This window comes from Cladophialophora bantiana (assembly GCF_000835475.1).
Source record: "Cladophialophora bantiana CBS 173.52 unplaced genomic scaffold supercont1.12, whole genome shotgun sequence".
NCBI lineage: Eukaryota > Fungi > Ascomycota > Eurotiomycetes > Chaetothyriales > Herpotrichiellaceae > Cladophialophora > Cladophialophora bantiana.
Genome location: NW_015971586.1, coordinates 811,405 through 836,912, shown reverse-complemented (window position 1 = coordinate 836,912; position 25,508 = coordinate 811,405). Strand labels below are relative to the sequence as shown.

Below are 25,508 nucleotides of genomic sequence, written 5' to 3'. Positions count from 1 at the left end.
CGTGTTCCCTCCACCAATGCTTTTCTTCAGACCTCCGTGCTTCCCCAGATCGAATGAAGCTCCATGCCCTCACTCATCGTCTACGCTTGTCGCACAGGTGACAGCTGCATAAGCTCCGCCCTATACAGGTAAAACACCCTTAAGCCTTGGAACTGGACATGAAGCCGTCATCATCATAAACCCCCCACCACCGCCGTTCCCATTCTACTCCCCCTTTCCCTCTCCCAGCCTTGTACAGGACGACCTGTTGTTTACTTGATTTTTTGCTCTCATCTCTTCACAATGTTGCGTTCCTCGCAGTTCCTAGCGAGTCTCTTGACTCTGGTTGCGTCGTCTCCGGCCCTAGAGAAACGACAAGCTCCCTTGTCGACATTCATTCCTCAGGAGCAAGCTATATCCATCCAGGGCGTCCTGGCCAACATCGGTGGCCTCAACTCCACTTGGGTTCCAGGTGCCAGCCCTGGCGTCGTCGTCGCGTCTCCCTCAACAGTCAATCCTAGTGGGTTTTGTCGCTTCTCCGTTACTAAACGCAGAGAGCTGCAAAAATTGATAGATGCTTGCAGATTATTTCTACACTTGGACTCGTGATTCGGCATTGACTTACAGAATGCTCATTGAGGAGCTGGTATTCGGAAACTTGACTCTGAGAAAAACCATCGAGGATTACACCACTGCTCAAGCCATTCTGCAGACCGTCACCAACCCCTCTGGCTCGCTATGGCCAGCAGGCGACGGCCTCGGGGAAGCCAAGTTTTATACCAACCTTACCAGGTTCGACGGCACCTGGGGTAGGCCGCAGCGTGATGGTCCCGCCTTGAGGGCCATTGCCTTTATGGATCTGGCTCCTGTCCTTTTCAAGTTGAACGAAACGGCTCTGTACAAGCAGATCTATTGGCCGCTGGTCCTCAACGACTTGAGATACGTGGGCCAGTATTGGAATCAGGTAAGCCATTGGGTGGTCTGTCAGCCAATGTGCCCATTCAGCTAAGCTCCCAATTGCTAGACGGGCTATGATCTCTGGGAGGAAGTCCACGGATCGTCTTTCTTCACTATCGCCAACCAGCATCGCGCTCTTGTCCAAGGAGCTCTTCTGGCGAGACAGCTAAACACAACCTGCTCACCCTGTGCTCAGGCACCTCAAGTCCTGTGCTTTTTACAGAACAATTTCTGGAACGCCACTGGGGGTTACCTCACGGCTGACGTGAACGTCAACAACGTCATTCGTAGCGGTATCAACTCGGACCCGATTTTGGCAAGCATCTCGGTTTTCGATGCGAACGCTACGTGCAATGCTAGCGGTAAGAATTCCATACTATTCACGGCCTGCCTTTGACACTTCTAACGAAGTCCTCCCTAGACTTCCAGCCTTGCGACTCAAAGATGCTCGCCACACACAAAGTCCTGGTTGACAGCTTCCGCAATCTCTATCCGATCAACAAAAACGCACCACCTCCAAACGCTGTGCTAATTGGCAGATACCCGGAGGACACCTATTACGGCGGCAACCCTTGGCCACTTTGCACCCTTGGCGCCGCAGAAATGCTCTATGATGCCGTCCATCAAATCAGAACTGCTGGTCAGCTCACCGTAGACAACTACAGCCTTCCATTCTTCACCGATCTTTTTCCCACCATCAGCATCGGACTCTACACGGGAAATGTGATGAACCAGATCTTAGCCAACATGACAACATATGCGGACGGCTTTGTCTCTGCTGTCCAGCAACACCTCCCCTCCAACGGCAGCATCTCAGAACAATTCGACCGCACCACCGGCTTTTCCACCTCCGCGTCCAAGTTAACCTGGTCATTCGCTTCCTTTGTGACCATGTCCCGTCGTCGGGCAGGTCAATTCCCAATGAGCTGGGGTGCCTCGCGTCCATTAGCGAACACGAACCTCACAAGAGGCCAGTGTCGTGGAACGAGTTTTAACGCCACGGGGAATTATACGCCGGCCCTCGCAGCCGGGGCGCCCAATGTGACCAAGGACTGCGAATCGGAAGTGATCTTCAGCGTCAACGCCACAACATCGTTCGGGCAGAACGTCTTCCTTTTGGGGAATGTCACGAAGCTAGGTGGTGCGCTGAACAACGCGGACGATATCATCCTCCCTCTGAATCCGGGGAACTACACGTCTACGAATCCCGAGTGGTACGTGGACCTCTGGTTGAAGGCCGGCCAGTTCGTGGCGTACCAGTACGTCCTACAAAGCGGAGCGCAGTGGGTATTTGAAGAGCACCCTGTGAGGACTCTGCAGGTTGGAGCGTGCGGCAGTGGACGGGTCGCCCGGGCGAACGACGTGGCCGCATTTCCTTCTTAGGGAGAAGAAAGAGACAACACAATGAACCAGCAGGGAGGAATAGCCAACGATCGGAAGGTGGACTTGTGATTAGAGAAAAGAGGAGAGTTGAGGAATCAGGAATCAAAAGGACGACAACGGCCATGGTATTGGTAATGGAAGGGCGAATGAGTGAACGAATTTCCTCGAACCAAAATGACACCATCGTGATCGTCACGCATTCAACATTCAGCATTCGCGATTGCGCAAATACGGAGTACTTACACACCAGGTAGCATCATAGTACCGAGTATAGCTTGCCGGACATCTTACTCTCAGCCTTGATTCGAGTGACCATGAAACTTCCATTCCCGTTGCCATTCCCATTTGCCGTTCCAATGTAAACGGGATGTGCAATGTCGATGCAGATGTGAATGTAGAACTCTCTATAGAAGGACGAAGTCTTCAGTCAGATTGGACAACTCGTCAGCCTGGTTGATACTAGTAGTGATATCGGTGTGGTGATTGCTCTCAATAGCGCTTTCCCTGCGTGCCTTGGCGTGCTTGCTATTTTTTTGGAGGCTGCTATTCCGTCTCCCGCCCGGGGTCGCGCTGGTTCTGTTCTAACACACTGGCACGTCTCTCCATCTCCTTTGCCTCTCTCCCCCCTCGCAGACGACGCACCGAGTTCTCTGCCCTCCCCATCCCACCCACGCGACTAGCTCCAATCTCAACCTCGAATTCCATCCATATGAGAATCCATTTGGCTATTCAAAGGCGTGTTCACGAGTGTCCAACGATGGCCTTGGGCTTGTACGGCTCCTCGAGGTACTTCATCTCGTCCTCGGTCAAGGACTTGCCCTTGACGGCGACGGCCTCCTCGAGGCGGGCCAGGTTGCTGAAGCCGACGATAGGGATGGTTCCCTTCTGGATGATCCAGGCCAGGGCGACGTGCGACATCTTCCAGCCCTTCTTATCCGCGAGCTCCATGACGCGCTTGATGATTTCGCGGTCCGCCGGGTCTAGGCCGCCGAACATCGGGTTGCCCTTCATGCTCTCCTCGCGCACTGTGGCTTCCGACCCCAAGGGGCGCGCCAGCAGCCCGCGGTACAGAGGCGCCCAGGGGATCAGGCCGACGCCCGTCTCGTGGCAGTATGGGTTCATCTCACGCTCTTCCTCGCGGTAGCACAGCGAGTAATGGTTCTGCATGGACACGAACTTGGTCCAGCCGTGGACTTCGGCGCAGTTTTGCATCTTGGCGAATTGGTAGGCCCACATGCTGCTGGCGCCTGCAATGGGAGAGGATCGGGTTAGTCCAGCGGGTGAGGAGAGGCATGGAAAGAAAGAGGCCGGGATAGCGTACCGATATACCGAACCTTGCCCGACTGCACGAGGTCGTGCAAAGCCTTCATGGTCTCCTCCACCGGCACAGTCCGATCAAAGCGGTGAATCTGCAGCACATCCAGATAACTCGTGCCCAATCTCTCCAAGCTGGCCTCGACGGCATTAAAGATGGCAGCACGGCTCAGGCCACCCTGGTTGACATAGTCTTTGCTCTTCTTGATCTGCTCGGGGTACTTGATGTGCAAGACACCAGGTTCCTCGCCGACGGTGCCGAAGCACTTGCTGAGGAGGACCAGTTTATGGCGAGGGATATTGTGCTTCTTGATGACACGACCGATCATGCGTTCGGACTCGCCGTTCGAATACACGTTGGCGGTATCCCAGCTGTTGAGCCCGCGGTCGTAGGCGCCCTTGAGGAGTTTGTCCACTTCGTTCTCGTCGTCGATAACCCATGGTTGCCAGTCTTTGTGGCCTGTATTTTTGGGAGAAAAGGACAAGGATCGGTTAGCTTCATGGTTCGTTTCATCATCACCAGGGGAGTTTCCTATGAATCAATGCCCTCCCTCTTCTACATGTGTCTGATGTCCCCTGGAACCCGTCGCAAGATGACGATCGAACTGATCCTGAATGGGCCCGCCCGCCACAGGATAATTAAGCAGAGGCTCTTGAACTCACCGAAAGACATGGCTCCCAAGATGGGGATGGAGACTCTCAGGCCAGAAGCGCCGAGTTGGACATAGGTAACCTTTGTGTTATCCAAGCTCTCTTGGAGCGATCGAGGCATGCCAGAGTCACCCATCTTTCACGTTAGTCGATGGTGTTTCTGTTTCTTCTTTGAGGGTGATGAAGGGGAGAGGTGACTTGTAATGAAGATGGCGGGGGCTATCAGTACGTATGCAATGTCCGAGGAGCGGCGCTTCAAGGGCGGGGTGATGGCGCTTGGTGGGGAGGAGGAGAGTTTGACGCTTCTTTCCAAAGGGTGTTTGAGAGCACAGCGCACGAATATATACGTCGTGCTCGTCAGCGTCGGCGGTAGGAGGCCGGTGGAATTCAGGACAATATCGAGCGGAAAATTGGAGGCGGATCCCTTACAGTTGCCAGCGGGCTCGGGCGTCGTCGTCGCAAATGCCGTGCGAGGACCGTTGATGGTCGAGTCTAGTGTGTAGGCTTGTGCCGTCCGCTGAGCTCGTTCCCCGCAGGGCTCTCGGCTATATCAACGCGCGATGCTGGTTTGGTCGGGGATGTTTGGGCGATTGGAGAAAGAGGCAAGGGAGCACGGAGAGGTGGTCTAGGTGGTCCAGTAAGAGTCTTGGATCAGTTGGCCGGGGTGGACGAGAGTCAGAGGCATGGCCCTCGATTCGGTATTAGCGGACTTAGCTTGGGATAAAATCCATCTGCTCACCTTCTGAGTTGTCGGGTCATCAGCACGTCAAATTCAAAAAGCCATGGGTTGCATGGATGGGTGCAATGGGTGCATGGGTGGACGGAATCTGCCGCCCAGTGGAATAGTTGAGCTCAAGAAGCAGATGTCGTGACGGGAAGAGCAGAAGAAAGTGGTATACTATATTCCGTGCAGCTCTCCTGTGCCCATGCAAACTCCATATCATCAGATAGCGACTCCGTATAATGGTCAAGTAATAGTACAGGTACGTCGGTATAGGCGGAGATGAGGAAACTCCTTCTCTGTCTTTTGCCCAAAACGAAACCAGACAAACACCGTGTCAGCGCTTATACTCGTAGCCTCTTCAATCTTGAAGATATGCAAAACTCATACCATGCCCATGGTCGACGTCATCCCTTCTTCGGTCATGTCTCATACTTCTTCCCGGCCCATCATCTGTGTCCGATCAAGTCCATGGCATCTTCCTCTTCCTCACCATCGTCATCCTCCATTGGCTCGTCACGCTCACTCTCGGACTCGGAGTCGGCCTCTGATTCAGCGTCGGCGGCGTTGCGTTGCCGGGGCGAGTGGGGCCGGCCCCAGAAATCGAGATCATCGTCGTCCTCGTCGTCGTCCAAGGATGCAGCTCCGCATTGAGGTGCTTCGGGTGTGCCTGCTGCTCGTTGCCCAGTTCCAAAATAACTTCCGACGACCGGGGAGACAGAACGGGCCGAGCGAGCTGTGGGTGAATGAGGCAGAAGCCAAGACGACCGGCTCCTGGGAGTATTTGACGCTGTTCCTATTTCGCTAGGTTGAGGCACGGCTTGATCTGACGCTCTTACTATATCCACGGGTTGCGTCGCTCGGTCCGTCGGCGTGTGGCTCTGGCTCGCTGTCAAGGCTGCTTCAGACGTTCCTGCCTGCTGCGCTCGTTCCTGTTGCTCCTGTAATTGTAGAGTCTCTTCGGCCCCCAGAAGCTCCAGCTGAGTCGTATTGTAAGATTCGCAGATCGAGCATTTTAGCCCTAGCCAGTGATATTTGGTCACGCTCCGGCTGTTGCAGTCGTTGCAAAAGATGTAGGCACGATTGTCCCGATACTCTTCTGGCATCGGTTGTTCTTCAATGTGCCGGTCCAAGCGTCGAAATTGGCTCTCCATATTGGCGATGCTCTTGGAACAAATCGGGCATTTGTAGCTGGTGTTACACCACTCTGAAAAACAAGACTCGTGGATGCTATGGCCGCAACGCATGAACGCAACCGGTTTATTCGACGTAAACATATACTCACCACAGATGGGGCAGTCGCATTTGGTGCTCTTTTCAATACACTTGTGGGTGCTTTCGGCCTGGATGGACATGCAAGCTGCACATGTTTTGCAGTGGAAGAAGTCTTTGCCCAAACCCTCGCCGAGCCGACATATACCACAGTCGTCACAATGGTATATGGACTTTTCCGGATCATTGTTCCACAGTATGCAGATGGGGCAGTAATAGCACGCCGTTTGGACCTGGCACGTTTTGCAAAATTGACCGACCGCCTGTGGAGTGTTACAAAGCATGCACAGCATATGCTTGGTCTCTCGACGCGGTAAAGTGTGGTTTTCGGCTTCATCGTGGCACAAGCGGCAGGTGTACCATCTTTCGCACATGTTGCATTGCATCTTGACATTTCGCTTGTAATGGACACAGCCAAGCACTGGCTGAGATATTTCACCAGATGAATCCATGTCGTCCGGATCAAGAGGTGCATAGGTCGGCTGGAGTGCTTCTGGAGTAAGGTTGTAGTTGATCTCCTGGCCAACGCCTGACTTGGTCGAGCTCGGTGATCCCGGTCTGGGAGAAGGGTCTAGCGATCTGGACAGCAAGCTTTTACTAGCGACACCCTTCTGGTACCGCTCCATCATCAATGCATGCACGAGCCTTGATTTCTCGGCAGGCGTACCCGGGCCTGACCACACCGCATTGATCTTTTGTCTGAGAGGGCCCATACCATCGTCTTCAGGCAGAGTCCCCGACCCGTCCCTCCTCCGGCCACCCCCGTTCTCTTGTACATCTTGCGAGCCCGCCACTTCTGCAGCTCTCGACAAATCTGTTAGCGGATCAGATGTCGCATGGGGCCTTGTACTGTCTTCATGTACGCGAGACCGATATGGCAGCTCATTGGCGGGATTCAGGGAGGTCTCGCTGCTCGTGCGAAGGTTTGGGAGAATAGCGGGACGCGATGGTTGTGAAGCGTCGGGCTCAAGATGAGGGAACTCGGTGGTAGGAGGCTCTTGCCGCAGAGGTGGTTCGGATGGTAGTCGTCTCGAATCGTCGTCGGACTCTAAAGGAGGGGAGGGAATGGAGTCGAAGCTGTTCAGCTGATTGGCCCATAGCTGGATGGTCCTGGTGATGGATTGCACAGTGGTCTCTCTGTGCTCTGACTCCGGCTCGACCGCAGGATCTTCGAACGAAGGCGGAGGGGAAGTGTTCCAAAGACGAGAGGGGCTCCAGCGTTGCAAGTCGGGCACGGCAGGGAAGAAACCGGGCGAGTCCTCAGTTGTGCCGCTGAGGCGGGAGAATCGCCTCGCTTGGCGCAGGACAGGTTCGACAATGAACGAGGGGAGATATTCACTCATTGAAGCCGAGAGATAAGCATACTACTACAGATGGGATTTTGAATTTGGCAAACTGGAGTTGTCTGTGACTCAACCTAGGCAAATAGGAAGGGCAGACGACCTGGTTCGAGGCCCAGAATTACTCGAGGAGGCAAAGAGCAATGGAAATACGGGGAAAGGGGATCATTGGTGCCTTCAAGGGCCAGTCTGACGTCGTGGAGGCGTGGAGGCGCGCGAGTGGTAGGATGAGAATGACTGGCGTTGACTACGGAGTACTACAAAGTAGGCGCAGGCTCTTCGGAGTTTGACATGTGAGATTCTCCGCTGTATGCACGTGCTTCGGGGCATGACAGCCTTACACAGCCTTGTTAGACAACTACACACTTTAGGGGACGTAAGGCTACGTATAAGGAATGATTTCAACTAGTGCTGTCACTTAGGTATGGTGATTCTGCTCTACGTACATACCTACATACGCATATATATAAATTATCTTTCTTATGAATAAATAAAAATATATATATATACACAATGTAAAAAAAAGGTTCACCACCATTCCCCTAATCGACAAAACTTTTTCTACCAGCCCCTTCGATATAGGGGTAGGAGGAAGTAAAACCCGCGGGTTCGCAGCAGGTTTTTCCGTGGGATCGAGATATGACGCCTTCCAGCCCGGTGCTAGTTTGTCGTACACTGAATGTACCCAGACATATCTGGGATCCCTTTTCGCTCGGTCGGCCGGTCGGTCATGCGTCGCTCGGAAGGGGAGAGTCGAGACATGACGCCTGCTAGTCCGGTTGCTAGTTTGTCACACACTAACTAAGTGTACCCTGACATGTCTGGGACCCTTTTCGCTCGCTCGGTCGTTCAGTTGGAGAATTAAACCGTAGATGATGCCTGCTAGGCCGGTGCTAGTTTGTCATACACTGTGTGTACCCTGACATGTCTAAGATTCGTTCTGGTTTGTTCAATCGAATGAGGAGGAATCGAGAGGATCGCCTACCAGAGAGTTGCGTGTCACTTTGTCGAACAGTCGCCGAAGTGATTTGACCTGAACTCCTCGGTAGGGGTCTTGGTGTTGTGTACAAATTCTCTGGGTTAAAATTATATCCTTAGAATTGTGGGTCTTCATATGACCTCGGTTTCTTTCTGCTAGCGATACTAACAGCCATTGTACATTGCTTCTGAGCTGATATGCTTCTGCCTCGCCAAGGCCAAATTCGTCCTGCCTGCCCTTCACTGGTCCTCGATCGTTTGTGGTCGGCATCACAGCTCAACAGTTTATTTTCGGATGATCGGTGGCGTTGACAGACCATGGCAGCTTCGACTTCCAGTTGGCAAGGGCTCGTCCCAACGGCGTCCGTTTTGTTCCTTGCCGCCTTTCTCATTTGTCTTCCTCTTTCGCAGTGGCTTCCAATTCTCGCAGGGTTTCTTCAATCTCATGCGGTTCTGTGATGGACCACACTCCTCCCCCTTTCGCTGAAGAACGGCCAACTTCTTTCGAGACAAGATTGCGGCCGACCTTTCCAGGCCCAACACCGAGCCATCGGCGGCATCCAGCTCGCTGATCCAGATACTTGATCGAGTCCCACCAGAGGATCGTGTCGACGGCTTGCCTTGCGAGATTTTGCATGAGGTCGTCTTTCGACCTAAACGGCCTAGCAGTGACGTTGCTGATGCAAGGGACGCGGCCGGGAAACGTCACCTTGTCCGGGGTCAGGGTCTTTTTCATGAATTCATATGCTGGCATCATGATCGGACTGTGGAAGGCTGAGCGGGACTTCAACTCCACGGCTCGAGGATCATGCCCGCCAAATTCTCGTATGTGGACCAGCAGATTTCGTATCCGCTGGAAGCTACCACTGAGCACTATTTGGTTCTTGGAGTTGACGTTGGCGATGGAGATTTGTTGGAAAGCTGGGAGAGCGCTGGAATCGTCCTTTGCACCTTCAGAGCCCTGGCTGAGGAATTCTCTGACGGCTGCAATCAGCGAGTCCAACTGGCCTGGCTCGCAAACTAGGGCAATCATGCCGAAATCCTCGCCCGATTCTTCTTTGGCTTTCCTTGTACATTCTCCCATGACGTCGCCGCGCCTTCGGACCAGGTCGAGAGCATATGCATACTCCAGATTCCCAGCAGCGACCAGTGCTGCATATTCCCCCAGGCTGTGTCCCAATGTGACGTCGATCACTTGTTCCGTCTTGAAGCCAAACTCTTGCTCGAGGACCTTCAGGATCATGATGGATACAGCCATTATTGCAGGCTGGGCATTTTCCGTCTTGTCGAGCTGCAGGATGGGGCCTTCATCGATGAGGGTGGACAGCTTGCAATGCACTATATCATCCATCTCTTCTAAAAACGGTTTACAGATTCGGGGGAAAGCTTCGATCCAAGGTCTTGTCATGCCTTTCCGTTGGACGCCATGGCCAGGAAAGAAGAGGGCCGTGCGAAGGACAGGTTCCGAAGTCGAAGCATACAATCTAGAGGTCCGGAAAGCGTGCAGGCTTCGCTTAACCCCTAGAAGGGCTATTCGTGGAGGTCGATACATGACTGCGGGGTTTTCGATATGGAGGAAGAAGCTCGCTAGAGAGAAGGTTGTTTCGACAACATTATGGTGGACCTGAGGTTGGCAGAGATGAAACGCCCTTTGTCTCTGCCTGACAAGCAGGTCGTGGACGAGTCTGGACGATGGGAACGAAAAAGCGTCAAGTTCGAGTGTTGTCGACGCAGTTCCGTGAGTCCGAGCAAGCGAAACACCATCCGCCACTGAAGGTTGACTGCTAGCTCAGAAGTTGTTGGGGGATCGCTCCTCAATCCTGACCTACCTAGGCGAGAAGGGTAGGCATTAGGGCTAATAGTGGGCAAGTAGTGGGCTCCCCCAAGCCCAGGCAACCCCATACAGTACCTCGGCGAGCGGGAACGGTTAGGGCTACGCTGTCCACGCTGCTTTTACGTCAATCAGCTCGCAAAGTGCGGAGTAGGAGGTAGCAATATGAGTACCAGGTAATCCTCATCAAACCTCGCTCCTTCATTTATACACCAGCAATCATACATATTCACAGGGATGTTATACAATACCCGATTCCCACTTGCTCTCTTTCCCTTTGTAACAACAGGCCGTAAGATTCCGCCCCAAAAATCCACCCTTTTCATCGCTTGATCGTGGTCACATATCCAATCCCACTTATATTATCTTTTTCGTCACTCGTTATGAGAATGTGAGTGAGTCCGCTCGGATTTGTCCTCCATCTCAATTGCACTTATATCCGAATCGGCATAGTTGATGATGGGGCCTGACCGAACCTCGATCGTGGTCTTAGCTGTGATGATCCCCTCTGGTTGCCTTGCAAAGTGGTATTCGTCTGATTGTCGCGAGCGATGCGGACGTGGGGTGCTTCGCCCCAGGAAATCGCGCTTATCACGCCTTCGAGCATTCGGATCTCCCAGAGGACCACTAATGGTAGTCCTCATTCCCCAGAAATTGTCACCGACATCCTTCCAGCCAAATGTATCGAGGCCTAGGTCTTTAGGAGGTGGAGGAGCCCGCCCAAATATCAAGACATGCCGGGTCACCGCGTAGAGCATAACGTCTAGCCATCCACAGGAGGTGATGGCCGCCCCGGCCAAGCAAAACCACCCTATTGTAACCAGTCAGGCGGTCCCCTGCTACACGCGAGAGAAGGACTTACAGTATGGCACCGATACCCCGGTCATTGCGGCCATCCGACCACCTGCAAGTGGTAAGGTGCAGACAACGTACACCACAGGATAGATGATCATATACTTCGCAGCACGTTTCATAGCGGCAGGGTCGGTACCATCGTCATTGGGGAAGTTTGGATGCGAGCGACTCCGAGACTTGGCTTTGATGAAGGCAAAAATGAGAATATATGTGACAACGGTCCCGAACATGCAGATGAAGATCCAGAAGTAGTGAAGCCAGAGTCGCTCTTTATCGTATCTTTTGTCGATCCAGCACTTCGTAGTTGTCAGCTTGGCGGAACGGGAACAGCGCCTAGACACATACCCATGCTCCCGCTCGGACGTATACTTTGGGATCTATACCAACGCCAATTATAGCCATTAGGTAGACAAATATCCACAAGCAGATGATCCCGCCGTAAAAGACTTTGGTTCCCACTCGTCGGGCCTTTACCACGGCGTAGTATGTGTGCAAGGCGATGGCGAGGATGAAGGCCCCGGATGCCAGGTCGCCCGTTGAAACGAACCAGCCATTCGCCCAACATGTCGTGGTTCCGACTTGGATCTTATTCTGGGAGAGGTATACCGAAGTCAGTGCGAAAGCCATCGCTTGCTGGATGTCTGCCAACACCAGATTGTAGATGAGGAGTAAGAACTGATTGGCGCCATCCTTGAGCTGGCCTCTGTGATACCATACACAGAGTCTATACGTCAGGAATGTGAAGAGAGCGACACTGGAGATCAGTGAGAGTATTCCAAAGAATGCTACCGCCACCAGCCCATGTCGCAGAACTGAAGGTAAAGGATCCAAGGTGGTGGTTAGGGACACTGACGACGTTGCGACCATTGTGGCCTTTTGGTCGACAGATTGGCAGCGCGACAGCTCCCAGAGGAGAACGAGGAAGACAGCTATAAAATGTAAGTCTATCAGCCGAGCATGAACATGGTACCCTAGCACTTAAAGCCGGTGCATTTCAACCATCGCAACCAACCCCGGCATTCCGCAATGGAATGGGAAGGTGCAAACCCCAATTGGATCGTGGCCTGGTGCAGGTTTGGGAAGGAATCATGTCTGGCCTGGGCTCCAGGCCCATGAACATTCACCGTCAGCAAGGGCACGTTTCACGTCGTGCAGGGATTACTAGATTGGATATCAGTGGAGTCCTCTACTCCTGTGCGAGTACGAGGTACAGGCTACTTAGATAGAGTACTCCCAGTACCGTCTTGGAGGATGGAGTACTCTAGGGTATTTCTTCGTCATTTTTAGCTTCGGAATCATGGCCAAAAGAGGAGCGAGCGTGAGTGGGGTGAATTTCCTGTACCAATTGCAGTTACATCTGGAGGATTCACCGCTCGCGTGGAAGTAGCTTGGTACCTTGTTAATCTTCGACGGGTAAAGCGCCGATGCCAGGAACGTAGGTAATCTTGCTCGATGCTACCCCAGGTCACGACTCAGAGGATCGCCCCTTTCCTCGCGTCCCCGTACTCCTACTCGGCGAGAACTCAAAGGACTTGAAGAAATTCCAAGCCTTTCGCAGAAGAGAGGAGGCGGGGTTGGGTAAAGCGGTCGCGTATCACGAGTGAATAGAAGGCCAACAACCGGCCCGGCAACGATATGTGTAGCGCTGGTGCCACGGCCCACAGACAGTGTACAAGCCCCAGGTCCGAAACAAGATGTTGCTTGCGGCTGAGAGCCTTGGTAGGCGTGGATTTCAACGTCCTGTCCAATCTGCAATCCGGTTCGGTCTGTAAAAGGCACGGTTTGAGACATTGACGAGAGACGATGGCCTGTAGGACCCGGCATCGTCGGGGACTGCGAAATATGTGATTCCCCCGCGAAAGAAAGCCCACCAAATATACGTAAAACTTCGGCAGACTTGCTGGGGCCCCTGCTGTTCCTAACCAACCGTCGGCGGCATGTGCCGCTGGGGTGGTTCACATGGCTGGCTGACAATCCATGCTCGAATATCCAAATCAGGTGAAGAGCAAGAGAAGGCCGTTGTCAAGCACGACGAGCGGAGGAATTTGCTACTCGAAAGGTCTGCCCGATACACATGTCCCCTGTAGTGGAACTCAAATAAGCAAATAGCTGGACTTGCTGCTAATGAATTGGGAAATCAATTGAGCAGAACCAAAAGAGCATCCAGAGCAGCAACCGTTTCCCCTTTATGTGATAGTTGTGCGCACGCTAACATTCTATGTATACTTCATATTTGAAAGGGGCTCCCGAAAAAAGGAAAGGTTCAAAGGTCCATCCCGCTACGGGGAGGAGAACTTCGGCAAGTCTCCGATTGACAGAAGCAGGCTGAGGATAAGGACCCAGTAGGTCCATCAAGTATGTACTCTTGTTCCGGCTAACGTATATGCCAGACAGCCACCACGTGTTGTGGAAATATATCTTGGACACATTCATCTCGTATAGTACTCAGGGTACTCTGCGAATATGTTTGTTCTGGCAGCTGGGCGTTCTGTGGTAACAGAGAGTTTCAAGCTATGCGAGTCGGGGTACGTCCCGCCCCGCGGTGAACCGTCTTCCACGAGCCTCCGTAGTCTGTGCTTCGATAAGTCGAGCAGCATTTCACTCACCGACCTTTTGTCGTGGTGTGATCAGACACATTGCACCCGTTTTCCCGCATGCCATGGTCCTGTACTCGGTACGTAGTGACAGAGGAGCTTGACGGGGACGAGAGACCACTTGGCCGACCGCCTCGTCCGGCTGTCGCGCACGCGGTGTTCGACGCAACTTCTGGAAGCTGAGGCGCAAGTCGAATGGAAAAATAAGTGGCACAGTCAAAGTCCTTCGTTGGTAATGAGCATTCTGTACCTTGGCAATAGTGGCCCTTTGTCATTCATCGTATACTGTCCATTATTTGATATGGCGGTCGCTTTGACGTACAGACTCGGCTCAGAATTCTTGTTTTTGGCTGAACAAAACTTGATGCGATCTACATCGCACTTTGGTGGGCATTCCAATGAGTCATACGAGCACTCGATATTATGCCCAATATTCTTCGACTTTGGCACTCAATTTGGTGGCAGGATGGAGATTGGGCTCGCGTCGCCGATTGCCAGCACCCTGAAGTGCCTTTTCACGCCCAACCACGCCTATCAGTGTGACAATCAGCACAAAGGCATCTCAACCCCGCAAGAATCGTGTTTGGGTGCCGTGACTGGATCAGATCAAGTGTAGATTTGAAGTTCCGCATCGAGATTTTGAGCATCTCTCAGAATTGCAGAATTCACGGTGGAATCATCAGCTGAGGGGATTGAATGTGAAGAAATGCTAGTCTGGGACTTACTCCGCGCTTGCTGATATTGTCTAGCGATATGAGGCTTAAGAAGCGGTTCGTGAAGAGAACTGATCGTGCCCAATGCCACTGGTGTTTGTCATCAGTGGCAGCGAGTACGAAGAAAGGGAGGAATTTTCAATTGAGTTGCGTGTGCCGAGCGGATTCGGCCAAGTGGCGCGGTTGCTGTGGCCACCCAGAACCGTCCACAAAGCAGGGTTGGCAGTCACTCGAGCGTAGAGCTTCTCACTATTCTTCCAATCCGTATTTGATCTTTCCAAGCAAGCAAGCAGATGATCTTCCTCTTCGAATGTCGGTATCCATATGTTCATTGAGACAAATACTGCCTTTTGATTGCACACACACATACACACCCCTTTCTGCAGAGCTCAATTGCAGCCTCGAGCATTCCCGATCGCAGCGTGCGCAGCTCACCGATAATCGCAAATGCCTCGTCGGTGAATCAGTCCCCCTCAAACTCTACGAGCATCAAAGCTACCGGAAATGCTTCGCCGAGTGCCTTGGATATTGGCCACGATCCTACACATCGCTGTTGTGTCGGCCGGTGAATACTCGCCCTATTCAAATCCTCTGTTCGGCCTCCCGAACGATGTACTCCTCATGAAAAGGCAGGGATGCGAAGCAGGCCTCAACTCTTGCTCGAGTCTCGGGTCAAACAACGTCTGTTGTCCTTCTGATACAACCTGTGCTTTGGATCAAGCTGGACATATTGCCTGTTGTCCGTCTAATGCAGTGTGTACGGGGACAATTGCGGGATCTGTAACGGGGTCGGTTACATCGTCGACCACAGGGTCAGGCATAACAACAACAAGCTCCGGAGTCTTTTCGATCACAGGCGTGATTGGAGGCGGCTCAACGGTGACCAACCCGTACTATCCTTTCGTCTATGCACCGACCTCTTTCCCCAACGCCGATTTATGTTCCAACGCATTCACAAGCTGTCAATCCGCCTCTACCGCTTGCTTCACTTCTCTAGCGGGTGCCAATGGGGTCACAATAGGAGGTCTCGGTGGAGGCATAACGGTGCAAGGAGTCTCGGGCACAATACTCAGCTCAGCAAGCGCCATTTGCAGCTCATTAAGCTCGGTGGGATGTTCTGGTCTTCAAGATGTGAGCCAGTGCACTATATTCGGAAGTGGCTCTGGAGTTATCCCGACAACAACGGCAGGGACAAATGGTATCATTCAAGTTGGAAACAAAGGTCCCCGGCAGACAGCCTGTCCCGGAATACTTTATGCAGCAGGTGCTGGGGCGGCGATTGGGGCCATGCGCGGGATAATATAATGCATGGACAGTCTCTTACAATGGCGTTTGCCGCATCTCCAGGAGTTGGTTGAATGTATTGACACTATTTAATGGACATATGACGACGAGACGACTTGTACATCGGAATTGCAAAAAGTGTTTGAGAGAGGACAGAAGTTGGACTTCAGCACCGTCAGGCGGAGAGCTCTCGGCGCCCCATCACATGGTGGTGTACAGACGAGATTGAGACACCGAGCGTGCCGTTCGCACAAAATGCTTTTACGCACATCCGCTGGATCCAGTCGGCGCCTGCATACTAGCACCTGTTGGAGGCGTCCGGGAGATGACCATAGTACCTGTTGGATATTCGAACAGATCCAGAGGGCTTACTGCCGTGGAGTATGGCCGACAGAATCTAATGGCGCGCATTCCAAAGATGACGGATCACTCCGTCTATGTCCAGCCGAGTCCCATTCGTGCCTTATCCCCTCAGGGGTATTGTACGGAGCCCTGCTATTCATCTCCTTTTCCTCTCTGTTTCTCTCTTGCCACTATATTCAAAAGTCCCTACTTATGCTCTCGGTAAGAAGATTCTCATCTCAGAAAATAGCTGCGCTGCAATTCCGTTTCTAGAGCGTATGATGGTGCCATGGTACGGCAGAAAATGCGCCGGAAATCCTGCCGCTTCAATGTCTACTATTGTGACATCTGGACTGATTTCGGGGCTTATTGTCAGCTTCGTTGATGTGCGGAGCAGCGAATTACATCCCGTGCTGCCCATGTTGGCCCTACCGTTTTTGCAGCTTCCCACGTTCACACACTAGCGCAGATCTGAAATCTGCTAAAAAAAAAAGAGGGAAAAAAAGGCAGACACTCTATTCCAGGGCCATTGCCGCTGTGCAATTACGCTTTCGAGATGAGGCCGCCAGCCAAAAGACCATCAGGCATGTCATGTATCCTTGACGGTCAGATGTGCGGGCTGGGGAGTCTGTTGGTTGATGTGACAAGGACGATCCCTCGTGCGGTATCACTACTTAATGCAGGTGTTGCAAAAGCTTAGTCGCCCTGGCGTGCTTCAAGGCGATGATATAAGTTCCATGTCGTTCCCGCTCGCTCTCCTTCTATCTCGGGGGAATTGTCCCTCATCACTCTCTTCAGAGTATTATGCGTTTAGCGGATTCAAGAATAGGCGGAACCGGCTTTGCTACTCCTGAGTGAACAATGTCACGGAACATTCCGACGGTCGATGCCCGCGTCGAAACAGACTGCTTGGTCATTGGAGCAGGCCCTGCTGGCGCATCGTTGGCATGTTTTCTGATCAATTATGGTATAGCGAATCCTATACCTCGTACCTGTGGCAAACAAGCACTCACCCCTTCGGGAGCCAGGACTGAGAGTGATGCTCATCTCGGACGCGCCCGGAACAACAGCTACTCCTAGGGCACATCTGGTCAACATGGCAGGCCTCGGTAGAATCATCGGTCCTGTTTGGGTTGGTCTGTAAACATAGCTGACGGGTCACAAGAGTGCATGCGCGACCTTGGCCTCGAAGACGAATGTCTGCGTCTTGGAAATCGTGGTGACGCTCTCAACTCGATTCGTTGGTGCTATTCTATAACGGGGGTGGAGTATGGACGAATCCATGCTTGGGGTGCTGGGCCGGCAAAGATGGTGCGCCTTGGAATGCATAGCTGATACCACCTGGCTGCTGACCAGCACACAACAGGGCGAAGTGGCCGACGTCAGTCCCTGTGCGTCTCTGGATCTCCCACAGACTTACCTCGAGCCGATACTGGTTCGATATGCGACTACGCACGGCGTGAAATGCCTGTTCAACACGTGTTTCGAAGATCTTGAACAAGACCTTCAAGGCTGTGTGACCAGTGCCTTGAACAAAGTGCTCGGCCAGAAATTCAAGATCCGATCCCGCTATGTGTTTGGCTGCGATGGAGCAAGAAGCCCAGTGGCAGCGCAGATCGGGCTTTCGTATAATGTCCAGCCTTCAGGGGGCGTCGCGTACAATATCCTGTTCAATGCTGACTTGGGCGACATCATGAAACATCAAACTGGACACCTGCATTGGATAATGCAGCCAGACACGGACCTCGAACATGGAATCGCACCCGTGTTGCGGATGGTCAAACCATGGCATCAATGGATCTTGGTGATATTTCCCAAGCCTGGAATGGACATCAAAGCTTTCGGGTCCTCTCAAGAAGCCACTAATCAGGTCAGCGATCTGCTCAAGGCGGTGATAGGTGATGACAGAATTGCGTTTGAGGTGGTGGACATTTCAAGTTGGCGGATCAACGAGACGGCGGCAGAATCGTATTCCAAGCAGAATGTGTAAGTACTATCGGACTGCTGACACCGCACATCTTTGGGTGAAAAGCCGCTGAAAGGCAACCAGGTTTTGCCTTGGCGATGCAGTCCATCGACATCCCCCTATCTTTGGCCTGGGCAGCAACACCTGTATACAGGACGCCTACAACTTGGCCTGGAAAGCTGCGCTGGTCGTGAAAGGGAAGGCATCTCCAGCCTTGCTGGACACCTACAACACGGAGCGGCAACCCGTCGGCCAAGATCTGGTGAAGTGGTCAAACGAGCTTCTACGCAACCACGCGACTGTCTGGGGAGCAATTGGTATGTTTGGGGAGACGAAGGAGGAGCGGATCAGGGCCAACAGGGAACTCTCGGAGGCTTCAGAGGCCGGCAAGGTGCGCCGCAAGCAGCTTTTTGACGCGCTGGAGCGACACCGCGACGAAGGTGACAGTGTGGGTATCATGATGAACCAGTGGTATACCTCCGGTGCCATATATCTGGGAGACGAGGAGGTGCCTCCCCCTCCCTTCACCGGCAACTACCTCACCCAAGCCCGCGTCAGTACGTACCCTGGCAACCGGCTACCGCACGCATGGCTCAGCAAGGATGTGCCCAGCAAGGAGATTTCCACGCTCGACTTGGCCGGGAAGAGTGCGTTTTCGCTATTCACCGGCCACGGTGGAGACGCCTGGAAAGCTGCAGCCAGCACGGTGGGTGACAAGCTTGGAATCCCCATCAACGCGTTCGCAATCGGCTTTGGACTCGACTACGCTGACAAATACCGCGACTGGACCAAGAGGAGAGAGGTCGACGAGGATGGATGTGTCCTGGTGCGACCTGACCGGTATGTTGCGTGGCGGGCAAAGCAGATGATGGCGCCGATGGCGACCTCATGCGAGGAAAGGCTCGAGCAAATCTTGAGATCGATCCTGTCGATCTAGGGAATTAGTATACTTTGAGTTTGCGAAATGGAGCGGGCTTTAGCAGCAGAAATGATGGGCATTTTATGTTAAAAATTGGAATAACAAAGCATTGGAAATACCCACTGCATACGTGAAATGCTTGTTTCTCCATCGCAAGGCAATGTGCACGGTTGCATTCCCCATGCCTGAGCTGGCACAAGCTACTCAGCACACACACAACGAAATGGGCACTAGGCGGCGGTCCGGTTCCAAGACTTGCTAGCGTAGTCGTACCCGTAGTCGAAGCCGATGCTAGGAAAAATGGTGTTGTAAATGGCAACGGTATAGACTCAATACCCCATTTTTTGTAAATAGCCTTCGTGCCGATGACATGTTCCCGGACGAATGAAGGGCTTCCTGGAGCGAGATAGGCTGAGCTGATGGTGGTGTATGGGAGCCAGATGCCCGTCCTCTCCCTCTCCGCCTTTTGTAAGGCTGACCTCAACAGTGGTGACTAGTGAAGGACTCGGTTCGGGGCGTGTGTCCTTGAGACCACTGCATCTTGTCCTACGGGACTCTGCATCCCCCATGGCCATGTCTGCCCCAGCCTAGCGCGTTGCGCGTTGCGCCTTCAAAATCAATGACATCAAGCCTCCTACATCAACACCACCACAACAACGGGACGTGACGAATATGGCAGCTCGGTTTGTAAACTCCTTCACTATGTCCGGCTCAGCCGTGGAAGAAAACCCAAACCCGTGGCTCTCCCTTGTTGCACTCTGACCATCAAATTCCTGTATGTATACGAGCCGTATCTCAGTCAGGCAGGATTGTTTCTTACTTCAGACTGACACCGTCCAGACGTCGGTCGGCTCGATGCAGCCCTTTCTCGTGGCTATCCATCAGAAGCCATGTTGACATCTTCAAGCTCGGCAAAGACATTGTCTGGGTAACAAACTCGCTCCTTCGGTACACTTTCGATGCCGTGAGATCACCATTCAGTCTGCCTGATTCCGTCCGCGGTGGAAACATGGACAAGTTCATTTTCATTCGACAAATCTCGTTGTCGCCTGCCACGTAGTCAACTGGCCACTAACAGGACGGTTAGCATCTAGACCTGCATGTTACCTTGCATACATTTCCACCTGCCAGAAGGGGAACTCATCCGTCTTTGGAACCCAGACTCCAAGTTGTCTCTCCCTCCCGGTGCCTACCTATAAATGCTCAGAGAAGGCCAGCTGTAACAGGTACTCACCTTTTGCCGGCGATTAGCATTTCCTGCAGAACTGTGTCCTCCAGCCTTCTCGGCCATGAATCTCTTCTCCATTTTAACCCCCCTGTCGCTCTTGGCCGGTGCCACGGCTCTCCCAACCCCCAAGCGAAGTGGTGACTGGCAAGGCTGTCTTTCGCAAGCTGACGCCGAGTCGATTGTCGGCCAGTATATCACGATACTAGAACATACCGACGTAGCTGCTGCCAATGCCACGGCCCAAAGCGTGCTCGATCCAAACTACACCGAGACTAGCGATTCGATCTTGTCGCTTGAAGGGCTGCCAGTAAGTCCTCCAGCTATTTGCCAACCGGGGGACTTCACCTAATAACCATCGTGTTAAAACAGCTCGGAACCGCAACCTTTGTTGGAAAGGATGTGTATATCAACGGAGTCCTCAGTGCGCCAGGTCTGAATGGGATCACCACCATTGAGATCCTCGTCGCCGGCTGCACCAAGATTCTCTGGTATTGGAACTTTCTGGGTGTTGGAAGCGCTAAGTATGAGGTCAAGGGCTTCAATCTGTTCACCACCACGCCGCCATTGCAGATCTCGCAGGTCGATCCAGAGTTCAATTCAATTGCTTGGGGTCTCGACACAGGGTATCCGCTGATCAGACCTTTCAGTACAGCTCCCACCCGCAAGTGAGAAGAGTTGGGAAGGTCCAGTCTGGGAGGAAACAGGCAGATCTTGAAGTAGCATAATCGACCGCTTTATCCTTCCACTGTGCTATTGTGTTGATCAAGCACCTGAAAGTTGAGAATGTGCTTTGCGGAAAACAAAGCTAGTCAACGCGATTGCGGGGAAGTCGTAAATCAAGGAGCCCCCTTTAATATGTACATACCTACCGAGTCCATAATAAGTGGACTCGAGAGTCGAGAAATCCTTACAACCTTCCTTACTCAAACAAGCAAAGGCTACATACCATTGTATTAATTAGCTGCCCTCGCGCCCGACGCCCGCAGAAGGATCTCGGAAAGAGTTGACCGAGACGCGCCTACGCATCACCATCCCCAAACCCTGCGTCGCTCGCTTGCCCACCCGCTGTTGCGGGCATTCACCACGGATCTATTATTACCGAGTCCTGTCGACATTGCGCTGCACTGCGTCCTGGCCTTGATCGCCCGCCAGCTGTGAAAGAAAAAACAGATCATGACAAGAAAGAAGCCGAAGCCCTCCTCTTCTGCGCAGTCCACAAATCAATCGGCGGAAGGCAACTCCGCAACTACTCGTGGGAAACAAGAGCCACCGAGTCCAGGTCCAATACCGGCTCCAGCAACAGATGGTAGAGGCTCTACATCACACTCGAGCTCGACGGGGCCGCCTGCTCTGATCATCTGTCGCAACAAGTAATTGGACTTTCCTGTCCAATTTGAGGCAATGGCCCTCCTCGGTTGGACATCTCGTTCTGCAAAGGCTAACCCTCGAGATAGACACTGGAAGCATATATCTTGCTATCACGGCCCATGGCTCGGCCTCCCGATCGAGGTCCTCGAGAGTCTCGCTTACAGCAATTACTATTCTCCTCGTCCTCACCCAGTCCACCCTGCCGTCCTCTTCGACCTCGTCAAGATCAGAAAACTGATCGACGAGGCAACCAGTCTCGCTGTCCGCGCTGCGAACGGCACCACTTCCACGTCCTTGCACACCTCACTGAGCCCGAATAAGGGCATCTACTATGGACCAGATGCAGAGATCCTGGGGCTAAACGGAAGAGCCGGTGGAAACGCGAAATTGAGTCGTGAACGAAGGCACCGAATGCGGGACCATGCAACACAAAAGTTATACCACGCATATTCCCTCGATGAAATCGCCGCAAGCGTTGTCACGATGCAGTCGGCATCAGCACTTGAAGACGTCGCGAAGCTCGTCTTGGGGCGCGAGGATCAAAATCCGGATGCACTATATGTCCACTTCTTTCACGAAAAGATTCCTTCTATGGCAATGGCAGACTATACTCCGTTGGATCCTCTGAACCATGTGATCAACCGAAAGCCCACGGACTCGTCACCATACAGGACGAGAGCCGTCACCCGTATGTTCAAGTACGATTATGAAGGGGTGGTGCGAGACTGCACAGATGGTCTCGCTGTGCACAGGTTATACCATTCACAACATCAGAACGACCAACAGGGTCTGATTTTAGCTAAGGATGCGACCACGCTCGGTCGAGAATTCCAGCCAAGGGGCCGCGTAGAGGACAAGGATCAACCTAGCAGTATGGAACCCCAGCTGTTATGTCTTCGAGGCGGAGCATACCTCAATCTTGCGTGTGAAAATATCAGACGGGCTCTACACGGTCTTCACGGAGATGGTGCTGAACAAGCAGCTGACGACATGAATCCCCCCGTGGTGGACATTAGGAACAAGGAGGCCAAATATCGTGCAGAAGCACGGAAGCTAGCCCGGACATATGCGAAGAGGGCTCTTCGTGATTATCTCTCCTTCCTGTCCCATTTCGAATACACGCCAGGTCTTCCGCTGGAGTATACGGTCCAATTTGTTGACAACGTGAGTGCTCCATCACTTGGACGTCGCTCCCGCGGCGAGAGGTTACTCGATATTGACTCCCACGCGCGCACCGGGATGTCGCAAGCATTGGTAAAGTATGAGAGCATGAAGGATCGCCTTAAAAACAAGGGACGCCCCTTGCTACCCTCACCCTCTGTCTACAAACTGAATGAGTTGTTTGCGGCTGTTCCGCCTGCAGACGTACCGCCTTACGCTCCTGAACGAGATACGCAAATCGACCCAAATCATCCCATCTTCTCACTGCCAGACTTTGCCGAAGCAGTCACCTACCATCCACTCTTGATAGACGTCCTCCACTCTCTGTTATTGTGTCATTGCATTGTTCAAACTTCGACCAAGGAGCTTCAGCGACATGCTTACATGGTTGCACGTGTCGCCCGCGTCTGCGACGGTTATCCAATCTTTCTATCCCCTCGATCTTCGGCCCGGGCAGACTGGATGGAAATTCTAACCCGCACAGAAAATTGGATTGGACTCGCGCAATCTTGGAAGACTTTGTGTACGCCGGCGCATCTTGCTGGGTATCAATACAAATCCAAGCCAACGGACAGGAAAGAAACGGCTGAAGAGAAGAGGCTACGAATAAAGCACGCGGCCTACATGCAAGCGTTAGCCGATGAGGGAATTATGGAGGAAGAATCGAGAGCGGCCGCCTACGGGGAGGAAGATACAACGAGGAAAATCTACAACCGCACGAACCTGATGGGTTCCGAGTCGGATCCCAGCGGCGATGGTAGGAATGAAATCTCTTCCACAGCAGCAGAACGATGGGCCATGGAGGATGAGTGTCCTCCGGGCAGCACAGAACGGGCCGACGCTATTGTGCAATGGATCATGGAGGCACCGCCTCCCAACATATCTGATGGCAGTCGGCCAAAGAAGAAGTCTGGAGGAAAGGGGAAATTGAGAAAGATGGGCAGCACTGCCTCGAATCTGAGAGAGACTGAGATGACGGCCGTGGAGCAGAGTGTCGAGAATTTGGAACTGGTGGATTGAAAAGGTTCTCAGTGCCTCGATGTGGTTACCGTAAACCGTTGGCGGCAGCATCTCGATGGAGGAGCTTCTTGGACTCTTGCAACACTCTACCAAAATGCTATGAGCGATGAAAAGCACATGTACTATTTATTTACCAGAATGCAGGTCAAATGGGTTGCGAACCCATCTCCAGCTCTGAGGTCTGGGGGATGCAGACCGACCAATGGCGTCGACGAGAAGCTCGATAGCTATTCTCCTCCTCTCTTTCTTCCACACCCCGTTCCCATTGAAAAGAGCACAGAGTTGTTTTGTTGGACTTTTTCCAACTGAATCCTCGCTCAAATACCCCTGGCCAATCGACGAGGCCGCCTTGATGTTGGCGGCGCAAGCAGATTGAAACCCGCTCGGTGCTCACTTTGGGACCAGTCTGAGCGTGCTGTTTATTTTTATTCCGTATATAAAACTAGCTACCTTTTCCTCACCCTATCCTCACCTCTCACCTTCTGCTCACCCTTCGAGTTGCGCTGGTTAGTCTGTACTTAGCACCTAGTTTCTAGACGGTTGTCGCATCTCACATTGTGCCAAGGTCGCGCTCAGCTGCATGCGCATAGCACTCTTAGTGCAGGATCCTCGTATGCACCGAGTATACTCTATACGAGGTACCTCGTACATCTTTAGACATACCAAGCTTAGGAAGTCGATGCCTTACCGTGCCTATGTCCCCAGATAAGCGATACGTTTCATATCGAGTTGCTGACGGGCCTTCGGTGGAACATGTCGATCTCCCCGCTTGCCTTGGCGCCGACCCTCCAGCTCGTCGACTCTGCCGAGCCCCGAGGTCTCCAAACCCACAGCTGCCGAGACTTCCAACTCTTAATAGCTAAGTACTACTCTTCGGTTAAGGCGCCGCGTGAAGAAGACTCGTCAATGCCAATCCAAATCTACGGTTAATACGATTAGGTCTTGCTCGTTTCGTCGAGCCAAGGCAAGCTGGCGGCTGCTTCCAGGATACCACTCACCAGCGTCACGGAAGGGGCTGACCTGTGTCGGTTCTGTGTTTGTCACTTCTACCGGCGCGTAGCCAAGACCATCGAGAGGGTCAATCGGCGCAGAAGCTTGGAAGTCGGTGCCCTACGCCGCTACAGAATCAATTTTGACTTTCGGCAGTCTCATGAAAGTTTCTGGATATGATAGATATTTTGCAAAAGAGACTTCTGCGGAACAAAGACTTCGAGTCGGATTCGAGGGTGTTTTCAAGTCAGATGCCTCCTCGGTGACTGTGTCTCATATGCATTGAAACTGTTCGAGACTCTGGTTACACCATCCCAGCGCCCCCGGCGAGAAGCTGATATCGCCAGCAAGAAGCTACAACACTGGCCGCCACGGATCCGCTCTGGATGCTTCAGGAATTGCAGCTAAGCATGGGAGAACGCGCCTCTAGATTGGGCCCTGTCTCGATCTCGCCTTTTTACTACAGCCACCGGCGACTAAATTCGGGCGCCAATTCAGTGCAACCCTGCTTCAACCAGTCTGGAACCCTTGTCCCGAAACAGTTTGGCACTGTAATTCGCACAAAATGCTTCAGAAGCGGGTGACTGCAGCGGTCTTGAATTTGAGCCTAGGCGCTGTCCGTTCGGCATAGCCCACAGCCAA

At 52.8% G+C, this 25,508-nt stretch overlaps 8 protein-coding genes across 8 annotated transcripts; 4 read left to right on the top strand and 4 right to left on the bottom strand.

Annotated features, from left to right (window-relative positions):
* Positions 1-282: 282 nt before the first annotated feature.
* Z519_08204 (uncharacterized protein) lies at positions 283-2,319 on the top strand (the record flags this gene model as incomplete). Its single annotated transcript, XM_016765932.1, has 4 exons — positions 283-499; positions 564-943; positions 1,004-1,298; positions 1,358-2,319. The coding sequence occupies 4 exons, from the start codon at positions 283-285 to the stop codon at positions 2,317-2,319; spliced, it is 1,854 nt and encodes a 617-aa protein (XP_016617977.1).
* A 741-nt stretch (positions 2,320-3,060) lies between these two features.
* On the bottom strand, positions 3,061-4,420 carry Z519_08203 (uncharacterized protein; the record flags this gene model as incomplete). Its single annotated transcript, XM_016765931.1, has 3 exons — positions 3,061-3,566; positions 3,641-4,093; positions 4,297-4,420. 3 exons carry the CDS (start codon positions 4,418-4,420, stop codon positions 3,061-3,063), a joined length of 1,083 nt encoding a protein of 360 aa, XP_016617976.1.
* Positions 4,421-5,454: 1,034 nt separating this feature from the next.
* Z519_08202 (uncharacterized protein) lies at positions 5,455-7,620 on the bottom strand (the record flags this gene model as incomplete). The annotated part of the gene is made up of 1 exon (XM_016765930.1): positions 5,455-7,620. One exon carries the CDS (start codon positions 7,618-7,620, stop codon positions 5,455-5,457), a length of 2,166 nt encoding a protein of 721 aa, XP_016617975.1.
* Positions 7,621-8,983: 1,363 nt separating this feature from the next.
* Positions 8,984-10,147, bottom strand: Z519_08201 (uncharacterized protein; the record flags this gene model as incomplete). Its single annotated transcript, XM_016765929.1, has 1 exon — positions 8,984-10,147. One exon carries the CDS (start codon positions 10,145-10,147, stop codon positions 8,984-8,986), a length of 1,164 nt encoding a protein of 387 aa, XP_016617974.1.
* Positions 10,148-10,800: 653 nt separating this feature from the next.
* Positions 10,801-12,148, bottom strand: Z519_08200 (uncharacterized protein; the record flags this gene model as incomplete). Its single annotated transcript, XM_016765928.1, has 3 exons — positions 10,801-11,237; positions 11,289-11,577; positions 11,627-12,148. The coding sequence occupies 3 exons, from the start codon at positions 12,146-12,148 to the stop codon at positions 10,801-10,803; spliced, it is 1,248 nt and encodes a 415-aa protein (XP_016617973.1).
* A 4,927-nt stretch (positions 12,149-17,075) lies between these two features.
* Positions 17,076-19,117, top strand: Z519_08199 (uncharacterized protein; the record flags this gene model as incomplete). Its single annotated transcript, XM_016765927.1, has 5 exons — positions 17,076-17,181; positions 17,243-17,323; positions 17,380-17,525; positions 17,581-18,200; positions 18,265-19,117. 5 exons carry the CDS (start codon positions 17,076-17,078, stop codon positions 19,115-19,117), a joined length of 1,806 nt encoding a protein of 601 aa, XP_016617972.1.
* A 1,271-nt stretch (positions 19,118-20,388) lies between these two features.
* Positions 20,389-20,996, top strand: Z519_08198 (uncharacterized protein; the record flags this gene model as incomplete). The annotated part of the gene is made up of 2 exons (XM_016765926.1): positions 20,389-20,634; positions 20,697-20,996. The coding sequence occupies 2 exons, from the start codon at positions 20,389-20,391 to the stop codon at positions 20,994-20,996; spliced, it is 546 nt and encodes a 181-aa protein (XP_016617971.1).
* Positions 20,997-21,728: 732 nt separating this feature from the next.
* Positions 21,729-23,876, top strand: Z519_08197 (uncharacterized protein; the record flags this gene model as incomplete). Its single annotated transcript, XM_016765925.1, has 1 exon — positions 21,729-23,876. The coding sequence occupies one exon, from the start codon at positions 21,729-21,731 to the stop codon at positions 23,874-23,876; it is 2,148 nt and encodes a 715-aa protein (XP_016617970.1).
* Between the last annotated feature and the right edge of the window lie 1,632 nt (positions 23,877-25,508).